At 34.1% G+C, this 18,774-nt stretch overlaps 1 protein-coding gene across 3 annotated transcripts; it reads right to left on the minus strand.

The window, feature by feature from the left end:
• Nucleotides 1-488: 488 nt before the first annotated feature.
• LOC105346001 (monocarboxylate transporter 14) lies at nt 489-14,982 on the minus strand. Of its 3 annotated transcripts, none has more exons than XM_066075579.1 (7): nt 14,829-14,982; nt 13,065-13,367; nt 6,803-6,946; nt 5,490-6,290; nt 2,828-3,097; nt 2,302-2,427; nt 489-2,164 (listed from the first exon to the last, which is right to left on the minus strand). In XM_066075579.1, exons 2-7 carry the CDS (start codon nt 13,348-13,350, stop codon nt 1,965-1,967), a joined length of 1,827 nt encoding a protein of 608 aa, XP_065931651.1. In that variant the 5' UTR covers nt 13,351-13,367; nt 14,829-14,982; the 3' UTR covers nt 489-1,964. The 3 variants fall into 3 exon arrangements, with proteins under 3 accessions (XP_065931651.1, XP_034302417.2, XP_065931649.1); XM_034446526.2 differs by lacking the exon at nt 14,829-14,982 and adding an exon at nt 14,128-14,288; XM_066075577.1 differs by lacking the exon at nt 14,829-14,982 and adding an exon at nt 14,128-14,281 and having other exon boundaries at nt 13,065-13,364.
• Nucleotides 14,983-18,774: the final 3,792 nt, after the last annotated feature.

The following is an 18,774-nucleotide window of genomic DNA, read 5'->3' on the forward strand; positions in this document are numbered from 1 at the left end:
ATATTCCACTGGGTTTTAACAATCATTTTTCATTTTCAAAAAGGTACCTTTTAGCAATGCGCAATCAAATGTAACTCCAAATGTCTCGTAATTCGTCATCCTCTTACCTGAAAATTTGTCTGATAACAATACTTCAAACCATATGGGCAAAAACTGTTAGGCGAATTTGTTTCCTTTGTGCCAAAAGAGAGATAAAGTGAGATTGTTTTTTTTATAAGAGAACAATATATCAAGTCAAATTTGAGGAAAATTTGTCTTAATAATTATGAAATTGTTTTTAACGTAGTATTGTAGCGGTTTATAACAATTAACTTGTTGCTGCAGCACTGTTATTCGGGTGAGCGGTATATCCCGTGGGCAACTTAAAAAATTAAATAATGCAACAAAATGTTATTTTAATTTCTATCGATAAGATAATGAAAATTCTGAAAAATTTTTATAAGTGTTTATGGCTTAAGAAATTGATTTATTATAAGTAAAAGAAAAAGTACATATGTAAATGTTTATTCAAACGCAAATAACAACGAGTATGATTGAATGCCTCTTTAAAAAAACAATAAGATAAAAAGCAAATCATACAGTCCATTAAAATCATTTTTATAAAATACAATCACTATAATACTATAACATAACTTGCGAAGAAAATATTTCCACTCCATAAAAGAAAAAAAATACATTGTTAAAATAAAATCCCCAAAAATGACAAAACAACATCAACTGACAATAAAACAAATACAAGACCAGAGAGAGAGAGAGAGAGAGAGAGAGAGAGAGAGTTATTAATTTGTTGGCTGATACAAAATAACTTTCGAGAGGTAGTAAAGCTTCCTTTCTTTATTTCAGTTGACTTTAAAACTTAAGTACAAGAAAGTCATAAACAACAATTGGGCCTAATTAATTTATTTAGAGAAGTTTTATACCCATTGTAACTTAATCACAATTAATAAAAACCAATAGAATTGAAAATGATCAAAAGAATGCTCACACATCTAGGATAGGGAAAATGTACAAATAACATCACACCCCAGGCGCTTGTTTCTGACAAAATTCACCAAGGAGTAAACTTTATCACACATGTAAAATGATGTAAATTCAATCTTCAAAGTTGAACGAAAACTGATGGAAGAGATGAAATTCATGGATTTGATATTGTTCATATTTCATTTAATATGCAGTCTTGGAGAAAGAATGAATATGATATTCATTACTAATCTTGAAATATATTTAACAAACTGATAAATCTTACATTACTTTTGTATGGTACAATAATAAAAAAATAAAGGAGGTTTTGTAGCTGAGAAACAGACTCAAAATTAGTTCTATCTGATCTATTTCTGCCTCTATAAATTTTTGCATTTTATTGATAATTTATAAATATTGATTAAGATTAGGAATACAAATATTCATTTCAGAATAATGTAGACAAAATGTAAAAATGTAAAGTACTCACTTAAAAATATTCAAGGGAGTTTACACACATAATACCAGAATGAAAAGGGGCACTACTGTTCCAGAATAAGAATACAGTAGGTTTAAAACTATCCTGATATATTCGTTTAAAATACCATACTACATGTATGTCGCCATTAACATCTGGTCACGATTTTCTGTAAAACCAACAAAGAGCAATCAAGAAACACGTTTTTAAAGACAATAATGCTGATTTATTAAGGATTAAAAGAGTAAAAAAAAATGCACTTGAATATATATTAGGTTCTATATATACATCTAACCAATATAATACAGCATGGTCTCGATTTAAGCACTACATTTCTACATTGTATCCATTGCTAATGCTAAAGTCTAGAATGGTTAACTAACTTAAGGGCTCTTCTAGCGCTTGGCCAGAAATCAAGAAACAAGAAAATTTTAGTTTAAAAGCAAAGCAATCCCAAAACATGACAATACTCTAATTTAATATATAATTTGCATATAAAACATTCTGCTAACACTCTATCACTCTATCATAATACATTGAGAAGAGATTCATCCGTTGAGGTCCCCTCACTTTCAATCACAATAGAAATGTTGTCTTTGCTTGTGTCCTTGGCCGAAATGCAGTGTTTCAGCATGACTGTAGCACAGGCTAGGGCAGCCACAAGGTACATTGTCCCGGACAAGATAAACGGGTACAGATAGGATTTCATATGATCGTACAGAAAACCTGAAAAATATCTCATACAGCTCAACTTCTAATCGCAAATTAATTATGTATCAAATGCAATAAAGTTACTCAAATAATATTATATACACTCCAAGATTTGAACCTTGGGTATGTGGAGTCAATGTGCTGATCTTTACCTGCAAGTGGGGGATTAATAATAAATGCTACGCCCTGGAAAAAGGCAATCATGCTGAAGGCACTGGTTAGTCGTTTTAAACCTAGCTGTTCCACGATCACAATGGTACGCAGGCATACAATGCTAGCTGTAAATCATAAAGGAATGCAATGTAAATTATACACAATATGTTTGCTTTATTTTTGTTGTGGTCAACGGGAAAAAACAGTCCTTCGTTATTTTCAGTAGAAATTAGAACCATTTCAACAAGAGCTTGGACTTTGGGTAGTTGTGTCAAACAGCAATGTGACGTAGGCCTGTCTATTTCACTGCCGGCCATTCAGCCATGACTCTTTGAAATCAACAAGATTTGTCTGGGTTTTGAGCTAAGACTACGCAATTGGTGCATATTTCGCTTAAAACCGCGTCATTTTTAACTTGTTTTGACGCAAGAAATAGATTGCTACGTCCAACAGGAAGTCCAAGGTCTCGTTAAAATGGTTCTACAATGTGATCAAACTGTCCAACTGATCAAACCCAAAACTTACCCATACACAGACCAAAGACGCCCGAACACAGGGCAATAGTCAGATAGTTGTAACACCACGGGAAGAGAAAGTTGGTTATAGCTGCCACAGTAAGGGCGACGAGATAGATGGTTGTACTGCTGACGTGGAAGGAGTCGGTCAGAAAGCCCGCCAAAATCCGCCCGATGGTGTTGGTGATGCCGCAGATAGAGATGATGCTCGCGCTTTTATCACGTGGTATACCGTTAGCGACGGCCATGTCTGGTAGGTAGGTGAGAGTTATAGACTGAGCTGTGGGATAGAAAAAATATATATAATTTTTGTTTAAATATTCAATAAAATTATTTAATTTTGAGTGAAAGTTTTATCAAAATAATTAAATATCAATCTTGATTTAAAATTTATTGTTTCAAAAATGATATGGCATGAATTCTCTGAGTGAGAATAAAGTCACCATCTGCAAAGAAATTGTATTGATATTTTCATTTTTCCGTAGCAGAAAAAAAATGAATTTCTGTAAACGAAGATTTTCAAATTTATAAATAATCTTATATCTATATGCCTTTGGGTAAGTAAAATTAATGTGCCGATAAAGTATGATAGCAGATGAAAAAGAGTGTTTACATCCAAGTTTAACATCCCTATTGATCATTTGCTTTGGTTGTAGAATTTTTGAAAGAAATTTTATATCATACATGCATATACATTTGTATAGCTATTCGTGTATCAAGTGTAAAAGAAATAAATTGTTACAGTCACACACGCCTGGAGTTTAAAACATTTTTTTTCTTTTATAATGAAAGGTTTTTCAATATATTGTAGTTATCAATTTATAGAAAAAAAATATGTGTTTTCAACATTAAGCCCCTGTGGTTTAAGCTTGATAAAAAGTAAATTACATTACCGTGAAATTGATTTTCACAAACAAAATTTCCTAAGTTTTTAACCTTTTCCATTTATCATAAATCATCCTTAAGTTAGCCCAGCTTGCTTTTACTGTGAAATATTCAAGTCAACGTGGTACCGACATTAAAATGCAAATATATTCACATTTGTGGCTCAAAAGTTTAAAGTAATCGTTTATTAAACTTGGTTTTCTCAATGCAAATGATCAAATTCAAAACAACGTCTCTACGACCCCCCATTTACACCATTTTTCCAATGTATACCGTCCTGCCAATTACATCTTTGCATATTGAGTGACTTGACTGCCGGACGTAACGGTAAGCCCCTAAATGCACACGTGCAGGAGAATTACGTCAGCGCCCTGACCCCCTGAAAAACAGAAGTGACTGAAAAAACAGAAGCAAATGTAAACTAAAAAAAGGGGGGAGGAGCATCATAATGATGGATTTAATTGAAACAGGTACCCGTGTCAAGTCTTAAGATTTAACTGCATTTGCAAGATACATGCAAAACTGATCATTTAATTAATTACAGATTGATTTTCCACAACAACTTATAAGAGCTGGATGGTCGAGACCATTTTTAGACTCTACTGATCTCCTTTAGATGAAGAGCTCAATAAATAGATTTAGATAAATACTTATACATGCGATTTTTCTATACTAAATTATATTTTATAGCCAAACAAATCATATCGAAAAAATTGTAAGTGCAAGTAGATCTGGCTCCACCGTCACCAAAATTTTCGAATCCCTCAACTCATTCCTCAACTCAAGTCCTTTAAAGAAAAGTGCATAAACCTGAGGTCAAACCTCAGATTTAAGGCTGAGTATTGACTTGAGGAAAGTTGTTGACGACGGAGCCTGATGAGGACCACCTAGCTTCCCTGAGTACCTGTTCCACTCCTTTGTACAGAGAAAAAGGAAAGGATGAAATGGTTAAAAAATCGATGTACTGATAACAGTTTAGAACATGAATCAAAAAAAAAAAATTAAATTCAAATTTACACGTATGTTATTTCATTTCAAAAAATTAAAAACGTTACCGTCACATTACATCGGCTAAAGCGTAGATATTTTTGATTCAGTCTACTGAAACTGCTATGTCAAATTAAATAAATAGTTAGGCACACTCGTAAAGGGTGATAAATACGTTGAGAAACAGTACGTGCATATAATATTTTAAATATACATATATTAACCTAATAAATGACGTCCACATGCTTTTGACTAAACGGCAACAAAAAATTGTTATATGTACAAAAGCTTGCACAAAATCTATGAGCATATTGATGAGATGTTATTATCCTGTGAAGTGCATCGTTGGAAACCCATGGTCAGTGTCGCATGCGCTTACTGACTGTTGGCCAACTCTTCGATCTTTTCTCGTTTTCATGAATATTTAAATAATCTCAGTCATCCAATGAAACGGCAAAATTTATCTGAATAGGGAAAGGATTATTCACGAGAACGAGGAAAAATCAGCGAGTTAGTCCTCGGTCAGTGAGCATATTTCAAGACTGACGATAGGTTTCGGACGTTGTAACTATTTCTACAATTATATTATCATTAAGACTTTCACTTTTTTATCATCTCCAATATGTTTCACATGGTAAGGCGTTTTAGGCAGAAGTGCGTGTTGAACCACAGAACAAATCGAGATTTATTTCCCCTTCACTATTTTCTTTTATTCTGTGATTCAATTTCCGTGTATGTGAAATATTCTATACAACATGGATAAATGTTCATAATAAACAAAACGAGAAAAGGGTTTTTACCTGTCCAGAGCACCATACACAACAGCAGGAGAGTAAACTTGCCATTCTTAAAGAGCGACAAGTCTACCGTTCCCCCCAGTTTCTGTAGACACGAGCAGCAGGAAGCGGCCTTGACCTCACTGACCTCTATTTCAAAGTCAGACAACTCCTCAGTGTTGTTACTATCACTTAAGTCTGAGCTAGACACACTTTTGGGGATGTTTCTGACGCTTCCACTGTAATAGATGTCTTTTCGAGACAGAGGGTTAAACGGCTTTAGCACACTAGGTTGTTGAAAATTCAAATTGTCTATTCGGTTTAACGCATGGGCGCTCGAGTACATTCGTTTGGGTTTTCGGTAAGAAGTGTTTTCAATAAATGAGTAACATGCAGGGGTCCTTCTATCCAAGGCTGAGGTAGAGTTGAATACAACAGACCCGTTTCTTGGTCCATCAAATCCTCCATACAAATCTTTACTTTTTGTGCTCAAGTCAGTGGACGAAGATTTGTTCGAATCCAAACAATGCACACAGTCGTACAGTTTGCTTTCCTTTGCGTTTCGTTGCTTCTGTTTCACGGCCTCATTCGATAAAGGTCTGAATAAAGCGGCACAGACGACACAATTCAAAATTATTCCAGCCATAATCAGGACTGTTCCTCGCCAGCTGAATTCATTTAAGAGAGCTTCACAGAGGTAGGCATAGACGAAGGTTCCTACGCCGGAACCGCTCATGGCAATTCCGGTTGCGAGCGCCCTCCTCCGGGAAAAGTATAAACCCACGACAATGATGCTAGGAATGAACATCATACAAAAACCGATTCCTGAAAGGTAACGAGAAAAAAAATTGATATGGACCGACCGAGAAGCTTTGCTCCTTATCAATTTTGACCGCCTCAAAATCTACTAGTAAACCCTTATTTATCCCAAGTTTCTGTTCCCACCACTTTTTGCGTTATCATTCATCTTGATAATCATAAATACCTTTGTGCTCAAACTACATCTGTGCATCCTTATAAGAGAATGAAAAAAATCCAGATAATCTGTTTTGAAACACCCCTCTACCGCTTCAGGTTTAATAAGATATACAAGATGCACGTATTTATACTAAAAGAATTGGTGAGAAATGCTACTAGAATTTGAATAATTGTTTTTAAATTTAATATCTGGTTCCTTTTTAGTACTTATTTAGACCGCATTACTGAAAGGTCTCCGTACTTAGAACTTTTGATATATGTGTCAGCAGCCTTGAACAGTACTATCTCTGATCATATAGGAGCTTGTAAACGGGTCGCGATGTCAAAGATGATTTGTGTTATCCGAGTTATCAGATTACCTCCAACAATCCCGTACGTTATAATCAGGACCTCGACACTTTGTGCGAACGTGCTGATGACAAAGCCGCAGGAGGCTACCAGGGCACCACACAACGTCACTTGACGGATGGTGAATCTGTCCAATAACCAGCCAACAAAAGGACCTGTAAACCAATAGGAATATATATATATATATATATCTATATCTATATCTATATCTATATATATATATATATATATATATATATATATATATATATATATAAACATCCAATAACCAACCAACAAAATACCTGTAAAGCAAGAGTAATATATAAACATGCAGGATGAATCTCTGTCATTCAGGCAACTGAAAATCTAGTCCTGTGCGGAATTTTGCTCCCGGAGGGGGGGGGGGGGGTTACGTATACGAAGCCTATTGTAGATAACTTTATTACGTTAGAGTTTTCATGGAGACGGGTTCGGGTCCGAAACCCCTGAACCCCTTTTTATCCGTGCATGAAAGTGACTGTATGTCCATGGAGAGATGATTAAATGGTACATTTATACCTGCCATTCAATTCATATTTCCGATCATAATAGTTAACTGTCAATTGACTGTATAACAAATGTTTTATGTACATTTGCATGTCTTACTGTTGTGTGTATATATATATATATATATATATATATATATATATATATATATATATATATATATATATATATATATATATATATATATATATATATATATACCGGTATATATATATATATATATTTTGGATATTTACTACAATACATAAATTTCCTATCTTGAAAAACCAAGGAAGAGTTATCCATACATTAGGAGTTCCCTATACTAGTACAACAGCTTGTATTGTTTGATAAATTATCAAAAATTAAAATTCAATATGCACATCTCTAATATATGTACAACTGATCTGCACAACAACAGTTTCGTATCTTTCAATCGTATCTTTTAAAGAATGATTTAAGAAATTATACGGATAACTCCTCCACCAATTTTCAAGATAAAAAGTTGTTGTTTTGCAGATCAATTTTACATGTATCAGAGAAGTGCATATTTTTATATTTTACAAAAAAAAAATTAAGTAATTTACACATTTCTGATATATGTACAATTGATCTGCAAAACAACAACTTTTTATCCTGAAAATTGTAGGAGGAGTTATCCGTATAATTTCTTTGGAAAACCCGTTTAAAAACTCTAATATGTGTGAAAGGCAATCTAAACTGGGTCATGGCCTGATACTGTAGTCACACGTGCATGCTTGCCGATAAAGACATTCCACAGTTTGCTTAGTCAGTGCATTTTTTTTTTTCGTTGGAGTACTATAACTATCATCTTTGAAAGTCTGATTAGTATGATAAAAAAACCATCCAGGTCATTACAGCAACTTTCTGCTCTAAATACATAATATGTAATCTCTTATAAGAGATTTTTAATTTGGTGTATCACCTCACCTTACATTACCAGTATTTAAGACATGTAATATATATTAGCTTATAAAATTTATACATATCAAAATAAAACACGTGAAATATTTCGATCAATGTAAACACCTTGCCACTCTGTATAACAAATAATATGTACTAGTTTTAAGAATAATTTGGGGCATAGAGATTTACATGTACTTTATGTATACATGCCCAACCTCTAAAATTGTTACCACGCTGTTTGATACATCCCTAAATGTCCTAGAGTTTAGTGACGTATTGGCGACAATCAGTGTATTTTCAAAGGTTAGGACCTATCACTAGCTGTTCATGCTACCTGATCAGTGGCGACGTGAACAATAATAATGACGCCCGCAGAATAAGGTTTCGAAGTCGGAGCTACATTCTGCTGACTCGTACCGACGGACGTTTCTGTCAAACAGCAAATCTCTTGTTGTGTTTGTTAACCATATTTGAATGCATAAATGCATATAAAACAAAGTACTGTAGAACTGACGGGAGTTGATTTTGTCGATGTTTATTTATTTTAAAATCAATTATCTGTTATCTTGCATGACACGTACATGTAGTTTATCATTTGAATTACGCACATTTTTATAATTTGAATTTTTGGACTTTTTCGACAAGAATATCGAGAAACCCCCATATGAATAATGTTAAATAATATTTAAAGATAAAATTAAATCAATCAAACTATGTATCATTGATAGAAATATTTCTCGAAAATTGTATGGATCCAGGCAATATTGAACTCTAGTCTCGTTCAACCAAACGCTCGGCTGACACCGTGAATCTCCGAAAAGGATTTACGGAGATAGCCGAGCGTCGAGTTGAACGAGACTTTATTGAACTCTGGCGTAGGAATACATACGACTACAAAAAATATTTAAATTGTTCGTAGCATTTAAAATCTGACTATTTTCAAGGTATCTATAAATAAGTTTCCTTGAAAACAATGCTTTAGCATACATTACATCGAAGTCATCAATTATTTTCAAGAACTTAGTCTTGTCAGCAGCAATGATTTGTGCTGAGGTCCAAACACTGTTTCACTTTCGGTTTGTCTGAGTAACTGCATAGGAGAGTTGATTAAAATCAACTCCCAAAAATGCATATAAAAGCAAGGTACATGTAAATGTGTTTGGCAAATTTTAAACTACATATGCATGCTATGACAAAACACCCTCTCACAAGCACCGGTAAATGTCCATCCTAGGTTTGAGCACATATACATGCTCTTTTGGAAGCTATATTACGCAGTGTACTGTTTAATCTGGAGCCAAAATGGACTTGTTGTTTTTGGTGAGCTTTTTATTTGTCATATACAAACCTCAAGTTGAGGTCAAGTGACATCAGTAAACAGAAGGGGGTCTCTAAGTAGCCCTGTCACTTGGTACCTACTCGACTAGACACCAAAGTAGATACACAGTCCAATTTATGGCGCATTAGATCTCTAAATGTACCTTCAGCTATTCATTTTCTGAGTTAGTTGATAATAAAGTGTGATTGTGTTACACAAGCAATGTAATTTAAATTTCCAAGAACGTACTGGTTTTTTTTTACTGTATATCTCAATAGCTACATGTACATAATTGTAGCTATATGAGAAAATTCGGATGGACAGACTGACGCTCCCCTCTCTCTAGAGCTAAAGTTCTATAGAGCCAGTATCTTAATAGTTATTATTCACATCTCTTATCTTATTTTGCGCCTGCTTTTTTCGAGGACGAGGGTACTGGTTTGAACACTCTGGGCATATATATTATTGTTTATCCTAATTTACTGAACACGAGCTTCGAATAAAAGTAGAATTTACTTTTACACTTTCAAATTCAGGTTTTTTTTTTGGCATTTTCATACAGCAGAAGCATTCAGTGCAGGCTTATTTTGTGTGGTTCAATCGCAGAGGCTCGTCACGATCTATTTGTCGATTACATATAATACATGTAATAAACATCTTTTTTAAAACTAAATAAATTAATTAAATCAACGTTATAAATTGGTATACATATGTACATATTGGATATAGGGGGGGGGGGTAAATACTTGAAATGTGTTTCGCACTTCAAAAAGAGTAAAGTACATGCAACCCATATACAGTATGCATCTAATAATCGCGTGACAACTTTTGTCTGCACATATTATTAGGGCTGAACGAGGTGAAGAGGAAAATAAGCAACATTAGTTATACATATGTATCGAACTTTTCTAGTGCGTATTAAATGATAACAAATCTGACAGTTCAGAATCTGGTCACTTCACAACAATAACATTTTCAACTCCTACAGGAATGACGGAATTATCTACTCGCCAAGCTTTATGAATACATTTCAGTGTCAACTTGCTGCGCCCACTAATTCTACAAATCAGTTTTACTCTTATGATAACATTTCTGGTTTTATGAATTAGAATTTCGTGTATCTTATAAAATTCTTTCTACAGCTCAGCTAACACTTCCACTTGTATTGTTCACATCCGGAGCACGTAAACTGGTCTTGTTTATCTTCCCCCGCGGTCCCGTGAGGTGGCAGGCAATGACTATTGTAATTTCTTTTGAAATCGTGTACTACTTGGCCCCTTCTATATTGTTTAAAATTTGTACCATTTTCAAAACGCTAAGCTTGGGGTCCTGTGGGCAATACTGCACGTGTATTGCACGATCATTTTGTGGAAATAAGCTAATCGGATGGGAAACGCGCCAGTTTATAAAAAAAATAAGACTTGAATTTATTTTTTCTTTAAGATACATGTAGGAGACCCATGAGAGCCTAATCATATTGTTAATTCACAAGACAGTATGTCATAAAATTTCTATACACCCTCTTATCTAAATTCCTCCGATTCAAATATTGATTTTGTCCTCAAAATTCAGAGGCGCTACCTCTATGACAATTAAGAGGCTGTTAACAGCATTGAGGTGAAACAGGTTTATAACTGGTAGTTGTTTTTTTTAGTCCAATATAACTTGTATACAAAGACACTTAAGGTGTCCTACTCGTCACGTTTTGATTTTATTGCGCGTATCATCATTATACTAGTATTTGAAATGAGTATGGTTTTATTTACATTGTATTTAATCAGCAAAGAAAGATTATTATTTCATGATTACATAGTATTCAAAGAGAAAATCAATTTGAATTCAATGGACAAAGTTTGGGGAAAACTATGTTTTCGTGCGGAAGTTTGCTAGACGAAAATGACAGAAATCAAGCAATTTTATGAAATTTCAATATTTTTTTTTATTATACCTTATTCATTAACACACTTTTAACATTCGATAGGTTTGGAACACATTCTACAGGTTCTGTGTCACATGTACTGAGATTGTGATAGACTTTTTGCATAAAATCATGCAATGCAAAGAAAAAGTCTGGAATTTAAGCCAAATTTTGCAGGGATTTTTCCTATGATGTCCTCTGTCTAAAATATGACATCACTGAACCCCATGTTTTATAATGTCAAAATAATAGTGAATACACATCTAGGTAAACATGATTAGTTCTATAGAATTATTGATATTCAAAAAGCTTTTATCTAAAGCTGCTTGGTCCGATTTTTTTTTTGTTATTACAGTATCAAATCTTTTTCCATACAAATCATTTATTTTAGAAAGTTATGGACTTTCTCCTATTTACACCAGCAGAATCAGTCTCCTTTCAAAGTTAGCAGAATCAGTCTCCTTTCAAAGTTAGAAATATTCAAAGTAAATAAAGATAATTTCTTTTTGGGCAAACGAAAAAACAAACCAAAATGCATCACGGGAATGTTAAGAAAATGGAAACGCTGGGTTTCGTCCCCCGAATGATTGGGGTTATTCAACCCGCATGATATGCATCGATTGTAAAGAAAGCAGACTTCAGAAATATTAGCGAACAAAACGTACACATGTTTATTTGTAATTTGTCTGATCATTTCGACCTTTATTTTAAAGCGATGTCAAAGTCGTGATATAACCATACCCGTCTCGTCGTCAGGGGTGAAATTTAACATGAGGCGAAATAACGCGGTACCTATTAATGTCGTTTGTTTTGTTAGCAAATTTTGTATCTATTTTTCTTCATTGAAATATGACATAATTGACTGGAAAAACTACTGCAATGCCTATTATTATACATATACTAAGCATAGCCATCGTTTAAAAGCGTGCATAAAATATGATATAAAATCGGACCAAGCAGCTTTAAAATCAAAATTGCAACTATTAATTTCTATTTTAAGTGCAAAAAGGTCATGAAAAAAATTTAAGCAGCTTTATACATAATATGTTCGTAATCCAACCGGGCTGAAATTGCAGTTCAGGTGCAAAAAGGTCAAATTAAGCTTGCTTTGATTCAAAGGGATGAATACTGCCCCCCCCCCCCATTTTCTTTGTATTTTTAAGTATATTTTGTCTAAAGATTTTAATGATATACTTCTCAAGAAATTCTTTAATTAACAACACTGAGGAGAGAGATACCTTAAAACGAATAGCAAAAACTTTCACCAATAATATTACATCTACTGATGTGAAACGGGTCAAATATAATATTATTACAATTTGACAGACTGAAGTATGCATTAGCATAATGTCATGAATGCCGCGAAATTGCGATAATATGTTTGTTTCCATCAGGTACAAAGTTTATCCTTATAACAGGGATATTCTCAAAATGTTAGTGCGAGTGTGCCACATTTGCGAACAGAAAAAATGATTTCACACTCTGTGACATGGGTTTCATAGATATCAAACTTTGATGTTACATGTAGATTTCACAAAACTCATTAGATTAAAGACATACACCGCCACAAATCCTGTGATATATTTACATTTTCTAACCTTACCGAGAATCATACTCAGGCCGAGCAGGACGGACCCAATCCAGGAGGTCTTAGCCTTGGACTCGCCAAAATACTCGAGGAGTGTGAGTAGCATCACTCCAAAGGAAAACATGGTGCCGTCCAGGATGAAATTGATGACAAAACTGCCGAGGCAGACCAACCATCCCCAGCCGCCATCGGGGGCAGCGGTATCTGTCGTCTGCTGTGAATGCGTGCTATTTGTCTCTGACGAATTCTGGGAATCTTTCTGATTTTTCTCCATTTCAATAAACTTCAGGACGTCATTCATGCGTTTTAGACCATCTTCTTTTAAAAAAGAAATGAACGGATTATTTAATTAAATGATATATTGCTAATTGATGAAATAAAACTTAAAACTAAAGTTGAACTACAAAATGTTAGTTTCCTACTTTCATACGATTACAGTACAGAGTCTGGTTCATCTATTCGTTGTTCAGAATGTATGAGGGTGATACAGATGAAGGAAACTGGTACAGTGCGCGTAAACCGTACAGTGTGAATGACAAGAGATCTTGCATTCTCTTCCGATTACCACGTGGCTTTTGCGTGTTGACCTACTTCGTTAATTATTGGCGTTTCGCGATGACCACTAAACTAGGCCGATGCCTTTGTTTCAGAATCTGGAAATTAGCGGGCCATATAAAAAACGGTACAACTTTAATTTCTTTATCAAAGAATATGAAGAATAAATTTCCCCAGCATGTATCAAATGTACACTTAGTATGATTGAAAGTCTGAATTAAAAAAGAGATTATCTGAACATTAAAGTAGGATCCCACCATTTTTTAATAATTTTGGACAATTGTCTTGAATTACGTATGCATAATATGAAATTCATATTAAATTTACTTAAAATATTTTGAAAAATTTACTTGTAAAAAAATCATAAAACACCCATAGGTTAATCTCTCAACTCTAAAGCGTGTTTCTTCATGAAATGTGTTTCTCTCCGCATTTTAATCGATAAACTGATGGCTGACAATAAATTTGACAGATGATGACTCGGAACTGTGAGCGCGACATGAAATTTATTAAAGACACTTACCACAGTCTGTGCGCCCTTCGGAGTGGTGCAAGTCTTCGCCAAATTTGTCAATCGCCATGACAATAGGGAATAAGATTGAGAAATGCGACCGTTTTGCTCAGAGATGAACCACGTTCTGTTCGATGAGCAAAGTGCACGGTGCGATCAGCTGTTTGTATGTAAACATAGCGTGCCACTTAAGGGGCGGTCTCAAAATACATGTGTATCGTCATTTTCGTTCAAAACGGGTTAGGTCATGTCGGGTGAAACAGTAGAAGATCTTACACGTAAAACCAAGGTCAACAATATATTATTCGTCTTACAGAGATGAACCCGATTTATGGCATTCTAATCTCGAAGTAACATCAAAGTGTGATTTCTTTTTTAAAAATTGCTTATTGATTAATGAGGAAATAATTGCCATATGCTATAATTACTGTATATAATGCAGTTAGGATTAGCGGTAGTAGCTGGAAATTTATTTTTAAAATTTGTTTGATCTTTGATGAATAACTATCTATCTTAACATAACAAATGGCAAATCCTCCATTGATATCGACTTATATAATCAGAATGCAACCCCGCCTATAAATAATGTCTTATCATTAATCAATATATTTACCATTCTTAAAAATACGGAGGAGATTTCTAATCCTATTTACAACCGTATACTTTAGGATTTATTTTCTGGAAAAAAAATATCAAATGAAAATTGTCCCTACCTTAGTGCAAAGATGTCACTAACAACAGAAATGTGCAATCTCTCATCTGCGTGATCCTTATTTATAGCTGACGCAACTCCCCTCTCTCCTAATACGGAGCTTCCAGTCTGCTCCTGAGTTTTCTGGATAATGCTTATACATGTATACTTACTCGCATCGAAGGAAAGTCAGAGACCTAAGATAATTTGAAATAATTTTTATAGCTTATTTTTAACGCATCGACGTCTACATAAAATTAAATTGCTTGTTCGTCAAAGCAGTTAAAGTAGAACGAATTAAATATAAATAAGATGGGACGCTTATTCAGGGTTTTTTCTTCAAATTTTTGTGTGAAATTCGTTGGTATTGTTTATATTATACTATAGCAGTAGATTTCCAGGATGGAACCCCAATCAACCAAAAAAAGCCTACATTCATCAAAGGAATGGCATAGATTTTGAACATCAGAAAAGTCTTTGGTTCTCTTAATTCTAACATACTATATAGTATTTGTTTGAAAATGATTGTAACAGTTACCCAAATATTTATTTAAAAAAAACCCAAAATGAAAAATGAGTACAAAATGAATATATGCATTTAAAAAAGCGTAGTTTTAAGTGCAAAAATGACCAGTTAGTGTACATGTATGATGAATTTTGTTTCTCATCGTCGGAAACCAACAGTCGAAACGAGACCGACCGTGGGTTTCCGGCGATGGTTGTTTCTATACACTGTACGTATCTTATTACTTACCTTAATTGCTCTATATCACTGACACTAAAAAACTCTGTAACAATCTTTTCACCCTTGATTTTGTAAACAGTAGATTTTACAGGATGCTAGGTCGTACTACAGGATGATGACGATTTACATAACGCAATTTCCGCCACATCTATAGTTGTCGTTGATAACGCAGTTTATATCGTCTATTTGTCAGGCTATTTAAACTTTCGCTATCTGCTTTCAATGGATATTAGTAATTCGGGTGAATAAAGATGAATTGATGTTACATATTTTAAAAATAATTCAGAAATGACGACTTTTAACTTACAGATTTGCTCTGAAGTTAAGTCGTTAGGCTCTGTGTGATTTGATTACTAGTAGTAAAACATCTCAAGGTCGATGGAATGAATTCAGTTGTAACCGTGGCATGGTTTAATCCAGTTTTACTACATAGGTACAGTTTGACAATAACTTTTAAAATCGTGCAGGATAGTATACCCATTTGTTCTTACCAATATCTCGTATATATAAACATGGGTATTTTTTTTTTAAGTAACATAACAAAATAGAATTCCTTGGTAGAATATTCTAATTCTGTAGAAAAAAAAAGTAACAAAAAATTGGCAAAAAGTCTTACTGTTTAATTTGGTGAGTGCTTGCGATCGCCGAAACAGGAACAAAGACACAAAGTCAAAGGATCCTGGACACTGATCGCGGAACAGACTATACTGCTATTGTGCGTTGGCAATATCCTGCATAATGCAATGTAATGCCGTAATTGTTACTAAACGTCCGCCATATAGAATAAGGTGATATTTCTTATATCATGAACTGGCACCTGACGTTATATATTTTTCTCATAATAAAACTTATACCCTCTATCTAATTCTTCCTCATAATATAAATTATACATTCTACCTTGTTAGGTAGAGGGTATAATTTTTATTATGAGAAAAATAAATAATGCCAGGCGCCTGTGAATTCTTGGCTAGAAATTCTTTCTTTCTTTCTTTCTTTCTTTCTTTCTTTCTTTCTTTCTTTCTTTCTTTCTTTCTTTCTTTCTTTCTTTCTTTCTTTGTATATTTATTTCAGTATTGGGTTAAAGGGACGGTAACTTGAAGATGCATAATTGCAAGTAAAATGGTGCTTCAAATTCGAACAATTGTTTACAAAGTTGATTTTGATAGAACTTTGGCTCTGGAGATAATTTAATTTTTTTACTGACGCCTATTCTCAGTAATGACTGTGCATTAAACAACACTAACGAAGCTGTGCAATTGTCCTTTTTGTAGGTGAGAAAGGGGGAGGTGAGACTTCGTAGACACATGCAAAATACAATGATGCAAGCAGCATTAAACCAGTTCATTCCGGTTTAGTTCTTTTTTTTTTCTATTATTCTTTATCATTCTCATCCAGCGGAACAAAATTAATGTCTCGTGTCAAGGTCTATATTAATTTAACCAGCCTTTATTAACACTGTTAATGAAAGGAACATGGGACGAGTACCAACAAGCAGGATTAAATGGCAGTGGGTCAAATTATAGTGTGCCAAAAAGTTGATTTTTACAAAGAAAAAACATACAAAAAGCCGAAAAGTACAATTATGTATAATATTGATTACGTGTATGGTATTTAAACATTGTATGAATAATATTCATACATATTCATACAATTTTTTGCTTCAGATTAAAAATCATATAGTTTGTAAAACAATGGTACATGTATATGGTTCTTGTAAAGTAATGCTAGAATTGTGAAAAGTTGGCATTACTTATTAAATTCAATTGGCTGTTTAAAATTGCGCATGCCATGAATGACATTAATGAAAATGCAGAATTGTCATTACTTTTCGTTTTGGTTTAGATCCTTAAGATTTTTTTCTACTCACCGCTGATGCACTCGTATTCATAAATAGTATCAGAATAAACATCTTCGATTCGACCAATAAGCGCCAAAAACATCGATTTTAAAGAACATGAACCATTGATGTAAAGGGAACTTCTCATTATTTTATCAATGTAAAAGTTACCGTCGGAATTGCATATTCATACTCTTCATTAAAAAGATAAACCTAACGTTCCAACACTAGCTATTCAATAGTCATATTTGTCAACGTCTTTCGCACTGACTTGATTTGTATCAAATTGTTCGACAGTTTTACATTTTTACCCTATTATTATCCTTTCAGTCACGTAGCATCAGGGGGGGGGGGGGGCTGCCCCCTCCCCCCCCCCCCCCCCACTTTTTCCCGCAGCAACACATTTTTTTAAATTCACATATAAAAAAATGATTTATAATGGAGTTGGCCCCCCCACTTTTTTGGAAGTATTTTAAAAATTGTTACGAAAATAACGAAATGAGGAGTGAAATTGAAGTTACCTACCCCCCCCCCCCCACGGATTAGGAATTTCATGATTTGGAGGGGAAAAATTTTTGATAGGTATGAATTTTTTTTATTGAAGTATAGTTTTTGAAGATTTTTGGAAACTTTAAATTTTTTTTTTTTTTTTTTTTGCTTGTCAAGATTTTTTGGATGGGTCTGGCCCCCCCCCCCCACTTTCAAAAACGATGCTACGTGCCTGCCTTTAACCAGGTTTTGCAATTTACAGCTTCCACGGAGCATATATACTTTTTTGATTAAATTAATTTCGAAAGATTGAATATTTTCGGGCTTATTTTAAAAAAGACTTTAGAAAATCCGTAGGTTTTATTTTCACATTGTGTTTCCATTAAGTCTGACAACGTTATCAATTAGTAAGTTAACCATTTTTTGTAATGGACAGATTACTATGATGAAATAATGTCACGAATCGCTCGGGTCATAAAGCAAAGCACTGATCTGAAACAGCAATGTCAAGGTTACCTTAATTGAAACAGAAAAAAATGTGCATTTGGTATGCGGCAAATAAACACGTATGTACCGGTATATAAAAATCAATCTCTACATTTGTTAAAAAATGCCGATAATAATTTGCAAAAAATAGTCATGCAGTAAATATACATGTACCAATCCGCCATCGTAGTGGGTTGAGGTACCAACAGATTATCGGATATATTACCACTTTTTCAGGAAAACGTGTATGACCATTTACGTGTATATGATTATGTACTTATTGCGTGGACCTCAGGGTCCACGCAGAAAATATATAAGCGAGGTTAAACCGGATGCTATGGGGAAAATTCAGCCTGCGCATGAGCTAGCCTGGTTCCTGTGCGAAATGGGTAGCTCAGGGAACCAGGCTAA

Source organism: Magallana gigas, chromosome 2 (assembly GCF_963853765.1).
Source record: "Magallana gigas chromosome 2, xbMagGiga1.1, whole genome shotgun sequence".
In the NCBI taxonomy this organism is placed as follows: domain Eukaryota; kingdom Metazoa; phylum Mollusca; class Bivalvia; order Ostreida; family Ostreidae; genus Magallana; species Magallana gigas.